The sequence below is a fragment of the Bubalus bubalis genome, chromosome 20 (genome assembly GCF_019923935.1).
Source record: "Bubalus bubalis isolate 160015118507 breed Murrah chromosome 20, NDDB_SH_1, whole genome shotgun sequence".
In the NCBI taxonomy this organism is placed as follows: domain Eukaryota; kingdom Metazoa; phylum Chordata; class Mammalia; order Artiodactyla; family Bovidae; genus Bubalus; species Bubalus bubalis.
The window spans coordinates 15,181,476-15,195,318 of record NC_059176.1 but is presented as its reverse complement, the minus strand read 5'-3'; the positions used below and the strand labels follow the sequence as shown (position 1 = coordinate 15,195,318).

At 46.1% G+C, this 13,843-nt stretch overlaps 2 protein-coding genes across 11 annotated transcripts in view; one reads left to right on the top strand and one right to left on the bottom strand.

The window, feature by feature from the left end:
- Window positions 1-538: 538 nt before the first annotated feature.
- Window positions 539-12,863, bottom strand: ZSCAN29 (zinc finger and SCAN domain containing 29). Of its 9 annotated transcripts, none has more exons than XM_006072758.4 (6): window positions 12,725-12,863; window positions 11,368-11,803; window positions 10,757-10,961; window positions 8,188-8,883; window positions 5,888-6,355; window positions 539-3,671 (listed from the first exon to the last, which is right to left on the bottom strand). In XM_006072758.4, the coding sequence occupies exons 2-6, from the start codon at window positions 11,680-11,682 to the stop codon at window positions 2,809-2,811; spliced, it is 2,547 nt and encodes an 848-aa protein (XP_006072820.4). In that variant the 5' UTR covers window positions 11,683-11,803; window positions 12,725-12,863; the 3' UTR covers window positions 539-2,808. The 9 variants fall into 9 exon arrangements, with proteins under 9 accessions (XP_006072820.4, XP_006072816.4, XP_006072817.4 ...); XM_006072754.4 differs by having other exon boundaries at window positions 12,269-12,832; XM_006072755.4 differs by having other exon boundaries at window positions 12,276-12,832.
- A 165-nt stretch (window positions 12,864-13,028) lies between these two features.
- Window positions 13,029-13,843, top strand: part of TUBGCP4 (tubulin gamma complex associated protein 4) — a 38,227-nt gene continuing 37,412 nt past the window's right edge. For both annotated transcript variants that reach the window (XM_006072760.4, XM_025271326.3), the window contains exon 1: window positions 13,029-13,167. In XM_006072760.4, the coding sequence (XP_006072822.1) occupies window positions 13,090-13,167 (78 nt within the window). In that variant the 5' untranslated portion in view covers window positions 13,029-13,089. The remainder of the gene's footprint in view (window positions 13,168-13,843) is intronic.

The window sequence follows — 13,843 nt, the reverse complement described above, 5'->3', positions numbered from 1 at the left end:
AGTCTGTCCCCACGGTCTTACAGGAATTAAAGGGAGGGGTGCACAGATCCTCTTGCTCTCCCAGCAGCAGGCTTGGCTTCTCCTAGAATGTCAGAAGGCTATGTATTATTTCTTGCTTCATCCATCCTCAAGAGTGGCAGATAATGGTTTGTGAGTTAGTTTGAGATAAGATTGACTTTTCCCAGGTAAGAATTTTGCCTTTGTCTTATTCATTTTGCACATTTTCTTCATCTGGAGATTGGAGGGCTGGTCCTGGGTCTTTTAAGATAGACTCATTCTCCATGCCCAATTATAATGGGTCCCAATGGATTGTCCTAAAGGATATGGATACAGATACTAAGGAAGAATTTTCATTCTGATTTGTCTTTTACCACATTCTAATTTGTTTTTCAGTCTGGAACATACAGGCATACTTGTAGCAGCCCCACACAGGGAGCCAAAAAAAGCAAGTAAAGATTTATCTTTTCTTCCCAGGAATGACTTAATCATAATTTGCATATATACATTTTTTTAAAAAAGCACTTGAAGAACCACTGGGCACTTTATAATTTTTATTAACTTTGTATCCCTGAGAGGCAGATTAAGGTGTAAACATTTTTCTGCTTTACACAAAGGGAAATGGAGGCAGGCTGACTTACACGTAAGGCATCTGGAGCCAGAATTCGTATCTGTTGATGCCACCACCAGTGCTTTTCCCACAAGACTATACATAGACATACTGAACACGGTACTCTCTTTTAAAAACATTACAGCACACTTCCTAAACTATCTCAGATCCTGAGGCATTGCTTTACACTGGTATTTCTTGTTCTCTCCCTGTCTGTTTAGGCAACATAACTGAGGTACCACCTCCCCTTAATTCCTGAGACTCAGGAAATTCCCTCAGCACCAGAACTCCAATTCATCATTGGTAGACATCATTACTGTCTACCACAGTAAGCTATGGATTTTAGAATATCCTATCTCCCCATTTCTCTCCCCGATCTCATTCCTGAGAGCTCATTAATGTGACTGTGACAGGGCTACTTATCTCAGACCTTAGCCATTGGGCATCTTCTTTCCTTTGACCTGCCAGTCGAAATATCTTCTCTCAGGATACTGGTTCCTGACCTTTGTCTCCCATAGGAGCTAGTCCCCTAAAACTTCTCATCGTTCTTACCCAGTGCCAGTCAGCTGTTGCCCTGTCAGTAAGTGCAGCACAGGACCTGATATATTAATATTTTGGGGATGGAAGCCCGTCTGTGATACTCCTGGCACTCCACGTTTCAGCTGAAGCAAGTCCCTCTCTGACCCCTGCACAGCCCTTACCGTGCTACTCTGAGCTTTGTCTCACCTTCCTTACAGTCTGTCCTTTGCCCTCTGTTCCCTTGCTCCCCAGTTTTCCCATTTCTCACCCATTCAGCATGCAGTTTTACAATTAGTTTTGGAAAGTTCATCTTGCCCAGTAAACCTTCCCTCTGAGCACTTCCTGCTTCATGAAGCCTTCCTGATTAAAGAGAAGGAAATACCTCTCATTTTTTCCCCAAACTCGAATGCTTTAGACTTTAACTTTTATGCAGTGTTACTACCTAGCTTTCTAAATTTCTCTAAAACCGTTGTAGCTGTACGTGTGCACCATTTGTTCCTGTCAATGTCATCTGTTGTAGGTTGTAAGGACAAGGAGGGGGTCTGTTTAACTTGTGCTGTACAGGCTCATACTACTGTGAATATGTGGGCAGTTAATTCAATACCATCTTTATGCTATCAGAATTACACTTGTTTGAAGAGCTGCTTTTAAAAATAAATGTATACAGTTGAATGTGTGTGTGTGTATATGTAAGTATTGTCAACTCCACTGACAAATTTGTCCTCCTTACCATTAGGGTAAAGAATTTTTGGCACAAAGTGGTCTGTTTTCCCAGTCTGTGGGAACATGGCCAGTGGTTTCTGTTCATCGCACATTAGTATTGTGTCCATAGGATGCGTGACACTCATCCAGGTGTTAGGGTGTGTGGATTATGGCAGTCCCTCTGGCAGTTGTAACTGCTTTCCCTATTACTGCATCCACTTGCCTTCCTCTTTGGGCTTCTGGACCACAAGGGACAGACAAAATTTAGATGATGAGACAGACCAGAAAAAAATCACACTAGATGCTGTAAATACAATGTTACTCTATTCCAAAGCTTCTGGGGCTTTGAAGACAGTAAGAAATCCAGGGTTCACACCTCACTGTTTATATGAGGTTTACACTGTTCCCCCGTATGGCACACCTAGATTCTTGACAAAATGGTTTATAGGTCAGAACCAGACTGGACACTTAAAGGCTCCTTCTTTAAGGTAAAGGAGTGTGTGTGATAAGTATATCATTCTGAGCACAGACTTAAGTGAGCAGGAAAAAAAATCATTCTTTTTTGCATTTCCATTACTGTATAAAGAGCTAGACCCATTCAGTGAGAATCCTCACTACTTCTCCATGAAATGCTGCAGTGTGGGTTTTTCTAGTTGACATGCAACTGAATAATGTGATGAGTCAAGGGTACACATCAAATTCACAGGATCTGCTACTGTGTCCTGTTAGGGGAACAACTCAGGCTCTGAGAGGAAAGGGTGTTACCGTCAATACAAGCAAGGAGAGGGAACGATTCTTCCTTTCATTCTTACTCTAGATCCAAGAGAAACACAGGAACAAGCAGTGGGGTAAATTCTAGACTGTTTGCTTAACTAGTTGGGCACAGATTAGGAGGTGGATTTCACTACTGGAGAACTGTTTCCAAACAATTTCAATACATGTAATGAGGCGGTTTTTCTCATAGATCCTCAAGGGCTTGCTTAGGTGCTGGCTGTGACAAGTTTCTCTCGTGTGTGGATCTCTCGGTGCTTGTTAAGAGCGGAACTTTTACTGAAGCACTTGCCACAGTCTTGACACCTGTAGGGCTTCTCTCCAGTGTGGGTTCTGTGGTGTGCACGTAAGTCAGAACTCTTGCTGAAGCTCTTCCCACAGTCGGGACACACGTGGGGTCTCTCTCCTGTGTGTATCCTCCGATGTGCACTGAAATGAGAGCTGTTATTAAAACTCTTCCCGCACTCTTCACACTGATAGGGCTTTTCTCCTGTGTGGGTTCTCTGGTGAATGATAAGGCTTGAGCTCTGATTGAAGCGTTTTCCACACTCACCACACTCATACGGTTTCTCTCCTGTGTGGATTCTTCTGTGGGTGATGAAATTGGAGCTGTCACGGAAACTTTTCCCACAGTCAAGACATTGATAAGGTTTCTCTCCAGTGTGGATCCTCCGGTGTCTAATGAGGCGAGCGCTCCGACTGAAGCTTTTCCCGCAATCGGCACATTTATATGGATTTTCTGCTTGATGGGCTAGCTGATGCATAGGGTGGGAGTTTGGACCAAAGCTTTTGCTGTATCTCAGATATTTATAGGGTCTCTCTCCCAAGTAAGGTCTCTGATGACTTGGAACTTTACCTAAACTCCTTTCAGGGAATGTTGGTTTTCCTTTTTTCTCTCCTGGGGTGTTTTCCCACTGTCTTCCAGATCTGCATTCACTCTCATTGCCTTTACTTTGATTAAGATGCCGGGGAATTTTTCTTTCAGACCTTGCAAGTAATGTCTTATGTAGTTGTACTTCCTCAGAAATATCCCGTTTTAGATTCTCTTCATTCTCAAATCCAGCCTCGAAACCTAAGAATAGAAATTTAAGTTACCCATTTTCTCAATTATTATGTGTGACTGTAAAGTATCACATTAGATGACTTAACATTAAAAATTAGGGAGCTCTAGATCCTAAATAACTGCTGCTGCTAAGTCGCTTCAGTCGTGTCCGATTCTGTGCGACCCCATAGACGGCAGCCTACCAGGCTCCCCCATCCCTGGGATTCTCCAGGCAAGAGTACTGGAGTGGGGTGCCATCGCCTTCTTCGTCCTAAATAACTACTGTCTATTAAAGCCTATTTGGTAATCTGTCACATGCTTCTCATCTACAGGGGAACTGATGAACATGATCTTTTAACTCTTTTTCCTGGATATCTGGGATCTTCAGAAAATCCTCTCAGTATACCAAGAAAAACCTGCCAGATTTAAGATAAAACCATGACTATGATTATGCAGGAAAGACACTTTCTAATGCTGTATTTTAGCCTCATCTCAGGCCTGTCACGGTTTATATTCTTTGCCAGTAACTAAAGGGATAAGAAAAGAATGCCCAGGGAAACTGGGGAACTTCTATATTGAGGAAGAGCTACTTGAGTCCTTTTCACCCTCAAATTCCATGTGTTGAGAATAAAAACAGGGTAGAAAGATACCTGTTGTCTTTCAAAGAACAAAAGGCCTTCTGAGAGAGAGGTAGGTGCTGTCTCTTTCAAACTTTCTCTTTGCCCACGGACAAATAATCACTAGATGTTCCAAAGCACTACTCTAATGCCCAAACTAAGCTTTAATATTTGTCTAAGAGCCAAATGCCAGGCTTCCCAGGCCTAGGCTATGAGAATTTGTAGATACTTGGAAAGTTTCAGTTTGCAAATTTAGTTTGAATTTGTAGAATTTTCAGAGGTTTCAGATAAACTCTGGATCCCAATTCCCTGGACTAAATCTGAGAACATGTACCCCTTAAAGCACTATTTCTACCCAGAAGCCCAGTGTTAGGATTAGACCCATGAAATGGAGGTTCATTATATTAACTGAAATCTCAGAAACTTAAATATGTGGCTATAAATTAAGAGCCTCTGAGAGGGGTACTTAGCATTTCCTAAACCTAGAAGCTGTTATTTAGTGGAACATGTTAATAGCTTCATGGAGTTGATGCTCTGTGGAGCACACTTGAAGAATGCAGATCTAAAGAATATTTTGGAAAAGAAAACTGTTGTTTATCAAATGCCCAAGTACTGTGCTAGGTGCCTCACTGTGGTACTTCAGTTACATCAGTCTTGTGAGGCTGGTCTTAATATATAAGTAAAATTACAGGGTTAAGTAACTTGCTTTAAGGTACTCAACTAATAACATAGTCCATATTCACATACATATATATGTATGACTCCAAAAACAGAATTCTTCCTGCAAGGAGGGAAGCCATAATGAAGTTTTATGGTTTTTTTTCTTAAACAGTAAATAAGATTCAAAGGGTCAGTTCCCTCAGAAATTTCAGACTTTGCATTAAGTGTGTCTGAAGAAAGAGATTATCAGGTTTTCATATATATGAATAAAGCAGGCATACAGATGGTATATAAGCTGAAACTAGAAGAAAAAAGCAGAAATGAGACTGAACTTTAAAAAAACCAACTTCATGTACTATGTGTACATGACATGCCGTTTGGGAGATGTTAGCTTTCAGAGTCCCTGCTAGGTACGCTGGCTAGTAACTGAGCAGCTCACATGCAGATGAGGGCACATTTACAAAGTCTGCAGCCATCTCAGATTGATGCTATAGTGTGAGGAGGCAAGTCAAGTGGAAAGCTGCCTAAATAGACAGGAAACCTGGAGAAAAGAGAGGAATCCCTGAGTATTGGGTGTAGAGGCCAGTTCTCCTGGTCCTCAATCTGATAATTTTTCTCCTAGATGCCACTGCCTTCCCTTTGCTATGCTATGCTATGCTATGCTATGCTAAGTCACTTCAGTCGTGTCCGACTCTGTGTGACCCCATAGACGGCAGCCCACCAGGCTCCCCCGTCCCTGGGATTCTCCAGGCAAGAACACTGGAGTGGGTTGCCATTTCCTTCTCCACTACATGAAAGTGAAAAGTGAAAGTGAAGTCGCTCAGTCGTGTCCGACTCTCAGCGACCCCATGGACTGCAGCCTACCAGGCTCCTCCGTCCATGGGATTTTCCAGGCAAGAGTACTGGAGTGGGGTGCCATTGCCTTCTCCACTTCCCTTTGCTACTTCTACCTTAAGAAGAGGATCTTACCACTGGGGCTCTGAAATAAGACTGGAGCACGGGTCAGTGCCTCTGGAGGTATCTCGGGATCCTCGTCATCATCTTCAGAATCATCTTCTATGGCCTCGACTGCCGGGTCGGCTTGCTTTTTGGCTTCAGCCTCACTGGTCTCCTGCATGGGGCATAAGGCTATCTCTTCTTCCTGGCCATCACTGGGCTGGGCAGCCACCCGGGCATTCACCAAAGCGTCCATCTCTTCAAAGAAGGGACAGGTCTCTGGTGCTTGGCCATTCTTGACTTTCCGATAGCTGGTCTGTAGGCTCTTAAACTTGGTCCGACACTGCTCCGGCGTCCTGAGGAAGCCATATTCCCATAACCGCTCAGCCACGGCTCCATACAACTGGCTGTTGCGGTGACAGTGCCGAAGGGCTTCGTAAAACTGAGTCTCACTAAGAATTGCAAGGTAGGTCTTTGTCTCTTCGTAGCCCCAGTGCACACCTGCCACCAGAAGAGAAGTTTTAGCACCACTTACTGCAGGGCTTTATAGCCACAATTCCTCAGTCCTAGCATCTGCATCATGAAAAGTCGCCTAAGCTTGGGCTCCTAGGTGAGAAGGCAAGAACACTTCACGTTTCCAAATCAATGCAGACTCTCAGGATGTCCTGCTTCTCTGGCCTCTATCAGTTTCACAGAGACCTTGATTCCTACATTCAATTTAAAAGGCCTTTTCACCTGATCACAGTAGTGATCATTATGTACACTGAGGCAAGTATACAGAAGGCATTTCCCCATTCTTCTAGTAGTTCTGGAGTTCTTATCCTAACTAGAAAATAACTGGTTAGAAGACCTACCGTCAGTCACTGTCAGCCAGGAGCCATCCTTAAATTCTCTGATCAATGTTTTCCTACCAGCCCTACTTCCTTATAAATTAAGTCTCCCAAAGAATGTCTCAAAATCCCAAGGAACAGTCTCTTTCAGATTCATACTGCTGCCTAATGCACTCCCTTTTATGGCCCTTCTTCACCTGGCCACAGTCTCAAAAAGCCAGCCCAACAATAGCAAAGGCCTGAAGGGTACAAGATAAGAACCTGTGGTCATGCACCTTCTCCTTAGTAGCAGAGGACTGGCAGAGCCAGGAGGAGGAAGGAAGCAGAGCATGGAGCATCTCCTGGTGCCCAGCAGGGGCAGAACTTCATCAGGATGACCACAGACTCTGCTCCCTGAAGGTCCCTCAAGCTAAAGAGAAGAGAGGTTCCAAGAGCTTTCCTCCCACTTGAGAGCCAGGTGGCGATGACATTGCTTCCATTATCCTCCACTCTCTGCCAGTGAAGCAAAAGGGAAATAATTGGAAGACAGAGAAAAAGCAGTGGAAAAAGATAAAAAGAACACAGATAAAGTAATAGCAACTAGCACATGGGCCATGTTTGTGATTTACCTAAATTTATTCCAGTGACAAAAAGGGAAAGAGAATTATTTTTTTTTAAAGGAAAAAGTGCAAGACAAGAAGACTAGAACAGAGCAAAAGTAACAACACATAATAAAACGTGGAAGGAATAGATAGCTGTTTGCAGTAGAACTGCAGCTTTGGAGTTAGCTCTGTCCATACCTTACAGTTGAGGACACAAACTGTGAAATGTTCCCTTAGCTGATGAGTGGGCAGGATTAGAAACAAAGCCTCCTGCTTCATATGTGGTGCTTTTCCAATAACAGCTTAGTTGTACAGATTACATCAGTAATAATATGATATTTAAAGATGGTTCCATAGGCAAATAATATTTCAATGGAGTGTTAAACAAGATTTCTTGCTGCAAAACTGGGTCCTGTTAAAATGCCAATATGTGATGCAAATCTCATAGAGGAAACGTAGAAAATGTTTTCCCAACTTTAGACAGTCCTTCACTATGCTCTTTTAAGTAAAAAGGAACACATAATAAACTTGAGTTTGGAGGATAAAAATAAAACACCAGTTCATATAAGGCACTCAACAGATAAACTGTTTCTCCTTAAAGATACTATACTGCCAAGATTTTCTCAGCCTTCAGTGATTTTATAATCAGGAAAATATATTTTAAGGAAGAAACAGAAGGAATGGTACTCCTTTTCAGGACTCACTTGAATTTTGAGTGTATTTCTTTATAATATTTAATATTTTTCTTTACTTACTATTAACTCACTGCTTTTCCCACAAGAGAAGGAAATACATCAAGAACTGAGAAATGCCTCTATTCTCTTAAGTGACAAAGCTGGCAAGTGACATTAAGTTTACTGACTCCACACCCAACGTCCTAATTCCTCCATCTAATCCTAAAATGCCAAGAAGAAAGGCTTACCACTTGGGCTACGGAAAAGGACAGGTGTGGTGGAGCTGTCAGGGTCCTGGGGAGTGGCCTCTTGGCCCACTTCGTCACTGTCAGACTCTTCAGCCGTGGCCTCCTCTCCCTCTTCATGGTGCCAGCCCTCTTGCTCTGGCTCCTCGGTCTCAGCATCACTGCCTCCCAGGCCAGAGTGAGAGGCCGCCTCCTCCGGGCCATTACTGGGCAGGGCAATAACCTGGGCACTCATCAGGGCTTCCATCTCTTCAAAAAAGGGACAGGTCTCAGGTGGGTGACCACTCTTGACTTTCCGATAGTTCTTCTGGAGACCTTTGAACTTGGTCCTACACTGCTCCAGGGTCCGGAGGAACCCAAACTCCCGGAGCCGCTCTGCCACAGCCCCATACACTTGGCTGTTTCGATGACAGTTTCGGAGAGCCTCATAAAACTCAGGCTGACTGAGAATTGCGAGGAGAGTTCTGGTCTCTTCATGGCCCCAGTGCACACCTGCCACCTTCTCATCCTCAAAGCCCCAGTGATCCTGGTCCACCCAGCTGCTTCTCTCTCTCCTGGACGATAACAGATCAGCAGGCATTCGTCTGTCTTCTGTGTGACTGCCTCTTGGGAGTTCCTTCTCCTTGGACCCCAGATCTGGGATCCATGGCTCTCCTTGCTCCAACCTGGAGACCATGCTGGATTTAGAACATGGAAATCCTGCTTGCAGGGAAGCAAACAAAGGACATCATAGTTTGGAATGATCATAAAAAAGTATGAATTCAGACTTGCCTTTTTTTTAATCCAAGAAGCTTATAAAGAAAAGTAAGAAAATGTTTTCAGAAAGATCAGTGGATTGAAGAAAGTGAGGAAAATACATAAAACCTCAAAAAATGAGAAATACTTTCCAGAGCAGGGTGACAGAGGAAAGTGTCCTCTTGTGTGTTCAGAGCAGATAATTCTGTTCCAAGTTACTGCTTAGCTCTCCTGACTACTTGTATGCAGGTCCTGGCACTGCTGAAAACAGTCACCTCCTGCCTCCTAGAGAGCTGACTCTTCAACGACATGGGGGTTAATCCGAGCAGAGCTCACAGTAGGCCCTCTGTATCCACGTTCCTCCACGTCTGTAGACTTAACCAACTACAGTACTGTAGTCATTACTATGGAAAGATCGCTGTGTATAAGTGGACCTGTGCAGTTCAGACTCATGTTGTTCAAGGCTCAGCTGTGGTTCTCTACTTGGGACTAGAGAATTAAACTCAAGAGTGATTGCAAGGAAGAGACTGTCTTCAACTGTTCCATTTCTCTCACACTTGGTCAGTAACTTCTAGAGGCTTTTCCCTCAGTATATATCCTTTATTCCTAATGCCACCATCTAAGTCTAGACCTCTGATTTTCCCTCACCTGGGTAACGCAGCAATCACTGCTCTACCTAACTCCGGGCTCTTGCTTCATCAGCTCATGTGCTATTTTACTGCCAAACCTTAACTTGAGTGCCTGACAGGCACAGCCCATTCATACCAGACTCCTCTCTCCAGAATGCAGCACACATTCACCACTCTGCCTTGCCTTTACTTTAACTCCCTCCCTTCTATGCAAATTTAACCCATTAGTGCCCCCCCTGAAGCCTTCCATACAGCCCTCCTTAGTCTCCTACTCTTTCAACCCCTATTGTACTCACACAACTGAGTAACAAGTCATTGTTTGGCACTGTTTGAATACAGTTCAGTTGACATATTTATGTTCACTTTTACATTCTCATACTATAGGCTCTCTGAGAGGCACCTTTCCTCGTTCCAAGTACCCTGCATGGTGTTAAGCATGTTGGTAGGTGTTCAAAACGGATCGATTTTGCAAGTGGGGTTGAGGGACTGCATCTGGATGACTAGACAGACCACTACCAGCCTGGCTGGGAAGGCTGGCATCTGGGATGATAACATCAGAATTCAAAACCACCTCAACAAGTTGAAGTGTTCGAGGAAAACAATGTACAACATGGAACTCAGCAGAGTACAAAGACGAAAAACAAGTTCCACAAAACCAAATTTAAGAATAAGAACCAGGCACAAAGACAATCAGGAAGAGACCTGGGAGTATCAGGTGAATGATAATCATTAGTTGAGTTATACTGAAAGAAAGTATAATGAAATTCTGAAGTAAAATTCTTTGTCTGCCTCTACCTGCCAGACCCTCACTGGAGTAATATATATAATTTAATTCTCCACAATTAACATGATGTTTGAAGAATTTTCCAAAGGAGTGACAAAAACTTACTAGCTCTGAAGAATGGAGCTTCTGGGGAAAAGCTTAAAGAAACAAATCTAGTTTAATATGGAGAAAGAAAATGACTAAAGGGAAAATAAGCCAAGTATAGAAAAACTATAGAGAGCCATTCTCTGGCAGACTTATCAAAAGAGGAAGTATAAGAGTACTTATCGCAACAGAGAGCTAAGCTACTTGCCTTCAGGAGGTCCCCAACAGCTGCATGCTCCATTTCCACTCATTCCTGAAATCCCTTTCCCACTCACAGCTCCCAACCCTACTTCCCAACTTAGAACGGCATCCTATCTTCCCACATGAATCTACTCCTCACCGCTCCTTTGAAAAGGTCTGAGCTTCTCCTTTGGGTTCATCTGCTCCTGTGGTCCCAGGTCTGGGCTTCTTGCCCTCTCTTTCTTGGGTACACCCCTGGGCTGGGGTTCCACTGACTCCTGCCGAACACTTAATAACTCTTGTGATGATTTCAGGGGTGTCATCTTCTCCAAGCGCACTTCCTGCCCCTTCACAGAGACTGTGACCTGGAAACAACCCCCATGAATTGTCACTGCGAGGTCATAATGAGGGGTATTCCCAGAGGAGTCTAGTTAATATCCCAAAAGAGATCATCCTTTTGGGACACGGCTAGGGTTGGGGTGGTGGTAGGGTGTTGGTTAATAGAACAAGGGTCTTTCTTACTCCATTACTGTTAGCTTAGAGCAGCTGGAACTCCAGAACAAAACAGTAAACCCAATTCCACACTAAAAAAGAATTCCCCTCTCATTATGTTGAAAAGTTACTCAGGTGGCATCTCCCAATAACCTGTCTGAAAAAGTTACCTTTTGAAGGACCAGAAGTAGGAGCATCTAATGGAGACTGTGCCTTAATTTGGCCTTTTATCCTGCCCCTTCCCAGTCACATACTTCTGAATTCCCCCTCCCTGCTCACCGAACGTCCAGGTCTTCCAGGCTCTCTTTCTAAGTCTTCCACCAGAGTCACTGCCTCCTCTCCACTTTCTGGACATTGCTTTTGTACCCAGTTCTGGATCTCCCCAGGTAAGACGGTCAGGAACTGCTCTAGCACCAACAATTCTACAATCTGCTCCTTGGTGCGCACCTCTGGCCTTAGCCAACGACAGCAGAGTTCCCAGAGTTGGCTGAAAGCCTCCCGGGGCCCAGCCACCTCCTGATAATGAAATTTCCTGAAGCGCTGTCGGAAGGCCTCAGAGTTAGAGCCATTCCCTCTCAGGATGGGTTTGGCCATGGTTCACAGCAGGAAGCAGCTTCCCTTCACTTAAAGGTCTAGGTTCCAGGGCTTACACCCATCTTCCCATGTCCTTGGAGAATCACCTGCAGATGAGTCTCTCTCTGTAAGCAGTTTCCTCCTAGGGCAGAGAGAGATGGCACTATCAGAAGGAATATATGTCTAGAGTCTTGCCAGAGCTGGCCTGACTTGCCCATATGCTCCAAGTGGTCACCTGAGGTAGCACCAGCTTCAGGTCAGGAAGTCAAAACGGAGCATGAAGGTGAGAGACCATTCAAAGGCTGCATTTCTGGGCAACATCCAGGGCAGCCCGGAGAAGCAGCAAAGGATAGAAAGTACTGTCTACTCTTCCACCGCCCCCAAATCTGACCCATGGAGCTCCCCTGACCAGTGAGTTCGAACCATTTGGGAGACCTGGAGCCGGGGAGGTTCTTAAGGCAGGTCACCATTCTGCTGAAGGGAACAAAAAGCCTCTGTCCAGCGGGTCGCAGCTGATCTCCGCCGTCCTTCCCCAGGCCCTCACAGCCCGCCCCTCTCCCTGAGACTCCACCACTACCAATTCCCACCCCAAACAAAAATCAAGTACTGAATACTGGGTCTCTGTTTTCCCTCACAGCAGAAGTAAGCGCTCAGTAAACATCCGGGAACTACTGACGGGAAACCTCGCGCATTGAGAGAAGCTGATTTTGGCTCCTGAAGCGAGGTCCGGGTGGGTTTGGGGAGAGTCACACTGAGTTGGTGGAGAGAGGAATTCCGAGGGGGCAGTAGTCATGGGTCTCCTGAGGACGAGTTCGGGTGGTGGCCAGGCGCTCCGAGGTTCGCGAGCGCGGAGCTCAGGTCTAGGAGCGGCGGGTGCGGGGTTCCGGCCTCTTTGTCTTCGTTCCCTCCGGCCAGGTCACTCTCGGAGCCGTCATGAGTCCCTCCAGAGGCCTCCGACCGGACTAAGGCGCCCTGAGAGCACCCTGTGGCCCACACCTGAGAGCTTCTTCCTCTCAGGCTATCGCTCAACCCGCTCGCATCTCTGCCCACCGGCCAGCCTCACCCAGTCAGGGTCTGGCTCCAGCCCGGGCTCGCCAGCCTCCCAGTCCAGCTTCCAAACCGGAAGTCCGAGTGGGTGACTCGGGAGCCAAAGGCGCATGCGCAAGGTCAGCTCCCGCGACTCTTGCGGGGCACCGGCTGCAGCCGGCGAGTGGGCCCAGCTGAGCTCGGCGCACTTCCGGGACGCGGCGCGCCGGCTGCTTTCCGTCCGGTCTCCCCTGCAGTTGTCTCGGCGGGTAAAGTCAGGAAGAACGGTGCGTCCCGGAGACCTGTGCGCGCATAGAGAAGGGAGCGCTCGCCTCCTTGGTCTCCAGCTGAGGCTCTGGAGGAGGGTGCGACGGATATAGGGACTCGAGGTCCGCCGTGGGAATGATCCACGAACTGCTCTTGGCTCTGAGCGGGTACCCAGGGTCCATTTTCACCTGGAACAAGCGGAGTGGCCTCCAGGTACTGTCCGGCTCGGAGCGCGGGAACTAGCGAGCTCGGAATGGGTGGACCCGAGCCAGCGCTTGGGAGGAGGAGTCTGAGGGAGCAAGAAGGCGGGGCTGGCAAGGACCGACCGAGGCGTGGGGGGCGTATCCCTGGACGGGTAACCTGAGGGCTCTGCCCTAGGGGCTTAGGGATTGTTTAGACGCCTGCAGAGGGTTGGGCCTAGGCGGAAAGCGGAGGGTGGATCCCTACTGGCTCTGCCTTAGGGGAGGAGGGAATCCCGGACCAGGCCTAAGGTTGAAGTGTCCGGGCGAGAGTTGCTGGAGAACTGGATGTAAAAATGAGAGAGGCCCTTTCTCCCATCTTCATGCTTGCATAACGTTTTAAACTGAGTTTTGAAAGCTAGACCAAATACACAGTGCCAAATATACAATATGGAGAAGGAAATGGCAACCCACTCCAGTATTCTTGCCTGGAGAATCCCGTGGATGGAGACTGGTAGGCTGCAGTCCACGGGGTCGCAGAGTCAGACACGACTGGAGACTTCATTTTCAGTTTACAATAAAGATTCAGCCAGGTTTTTTGAATGAAAAAGTGAGTGTTTTCCTTATTACTCCTTGTTGGAAAAATCTCTGCACTCAGAGAATTTGGAGCAGGGGAGGCTTTTCGTGTATCCAGGGATGTTCAAGGGGGC

Bases quoted from the DNA above. Each gene is read 5' to 3' on its own strand.
- ZSCAN29 (XM_006072758.4), bottom strand. From the start codon at position 11,682: ATGGCCAAACCCATCCTGAGAGGGAATGGCTCTAACTCTGAGGCCTTC. The intron at 8,884-10,756 runs GTGAGGAGTAGA...CCCTGCAAGCAG, and splicing joins CAGACCTTTTCAAAGGAGCG to GATTTCCATGTTCTAAATCC. The intron at 6,356-8,187 runs GTAAGCCTTTCT...TTCTGGTGGCAG, and splicing joins CCTTTTCCGTAGCCCAAGTG to GTGTGCACTGGGGCTACGAA.